This window comes from Emiliania huxleyi (genome assembly GCF_000372725.1).
Source record: "Emiliania huxleyi CCMP1516 unplaced genomic scaffold EMIHUscaffold_4727, whole genome shotgun sequence".
NCBI classification, from domain to species: domain Eukaryota; phylum Haptophyta; order Isochrysidales; family Noelaerhabdaceae; genus Emiliania; species Emiliania huxleyi.
In genome coordinates this window covers 1-1678 of record NW_005198445.1, presented here as the reverse complement: position 1 = coordinate 1678, position 1678 = coordinate 1, and the positions used below count along the sequence as shown (strand labels likewise).

The window sequence follows — 1678 nt, the reverse complement described above, 5'->3', positions numbered from 1 at the left end:
CGGGCCACACGCCTTTCGCGTCGGGCATCCGGATCCGAGCTTCGGCGCGACCATAGGTGAAGTCGAACTTGTCCCTGCTCTCGATCCGGCCCGAGAGGAAATCAGCCTTCCGGTCGGGGTGCGGGTCGACGCCGGGCTTGAACACGGGACGCAGCATCAGCGCGCCGCCATCGGCGCCCGAAAGTCCGTCGATGATCGACAGCACGGCAGGTGCATCGACATAGGCCTGCTGTTCATTGTTGACCCAGAAATCGGTCCCGATGACGCCCCATCTGTCGCGATCGAGCTCGGGCATATTGAATTCGTCGGCCCAGACGAGCGTGCGGGCGGATGGCTCCTCGGCTGCCAGCGGCGTCGCCAGCAGGCCGAATACGCCGACGCAAAGCGAGATTGTGATGCGGATCATGATGCGCTCCCCAAGACTGTGAACGTTCTCATTACAGGCATTCTCTCGCATTTCCAGCCCCCGTGAGTAGCAATTTCCGCGCAGGGCTGGCGCTGATCCGCAGGATCGGCAATAGCGCGGCAGCGTTGATAAGAACCCAGCGTGCGGGCTGCAGGCCCGCCGCGAAAGACCTTCGGAGAGTTGCCCATGCGCCGCCTTGCAGTCCCGCTCGCCCTTCTGCTCGCCAGCACCGCCTGCACGACGATGGAGGGTGCCGCGCCCGTCGCCGCTACGCCCGCGCGGATGGTCTCGCCCATCCTCACCACGCCCGACGCCGTCGACAGCGCAACCTATGCGCAGCCGCAGGTTGCGCGGGTGACGCATGTCGCACTCGACCTCGATCTCGATTTCGATGCCAGGCGTGTCGGCGGTGTCGCCGATCTCGACATTCTCGCCGCACCGGGTGCCAAGGAGATCGTGCTCGACACCAAGGGGCTGGAAATAACCGGTGTGACCGATGGCGCGGGCCGTGCACTGGCGTATGAAATCGGCGAAACGGTCGAGGAAGGCGGCAAGGGGGCACCGCTGACGATCGCGCTCGACGGCGCGACCAAGTTGCGCATCGCCTATCGCGCACCGGCCAATGCCGAGGCACTGCAATGGCTCAGCCCCGAACAGACCAAGGGCGGAGTACACCCGTTCCTCTTCAGCCAGGGCCAGGCGATCCTCAACCGCAGCTGGATACCGACGCAGGACAGCCCCGGCATTCGCCAGACCTGGGAAGCGCGCATTACCGCGCCCAAGCCGCTCGACGTGGTGATGAGCGGCGTGCGTCAGGGGGAGCCCGAAGACCTCGGCAATGGCCGCCGCGCCTTCCGTTTCGTAATGGACAAGCCCGTTCCGCCCTATCTTATCGCGCTGGCCGCGGGTGACATCGATTTTGCCGAGCTCGGGCCGCGCACCGGCGTCTGGGCCGAACCCGCGACGCTGCCGCGCGCGGCCCGCGAAGTCGGCGACACCGAGCAGCTCGTGTTGGCAGCCGAGAAGCTCTACGGCGAATACCGCTGGGGTCGCTACGACATGATCGTGCTGCCCCCCGCATTTCCCTACGGGGGGATGGAAAACCCGGTGATGACCTTTCTTACCCCGACCTTCATTGCCGGAGACCGCTCGAACAACGGCCTCGTCGCACACGAGCTGGCCCACAGCTGGTCGGGCAACCTCGTCACCAATGCGGTGTGGGAGGACAGCTGGCTCAACGAGGGCGTGACCTCCCTATTCGAGAACCGCATC

General features: G+C 65.6%; 2 protein-coding genes across 2 annotated transcripts; one reads left to right on the top strand and one right to left on the bottom strand.

Moving 5' to 3' along the window:
* Nucleotides 1-10: 10 nt before the first annotated feature.
* Nucleotides 11-406, bottom strand: EMIHUDRAFT_256381 (hypothetical protein; the record flags this gene model as incomplete). Its single annotated transcript, XM_005767935.1, has 1 exon — nucleotides 11-406. A coding segment is annotated over one exon (396 nt), but the record flags the coding sequence as incomplete, so codon positions are not given.
* A 186-nt stretch (nucleotides 407-592) lies between these two features.
* Nucleotides 593-1651, top strand: MAP4 (membrane aminopeptidase I; the record flags this gene model as incomplete). Its single annotated transcript, XM_005767934.1, has 1 exon — nucleotides 593-1651. A coding segment is annotated over one exon (1059 nt), but the record flags the coding sequence as incomplete, so codon positions are not given.
* Between the last annotated feature and the right edge of the window lie 27 nt (nucleotides 1652-1678).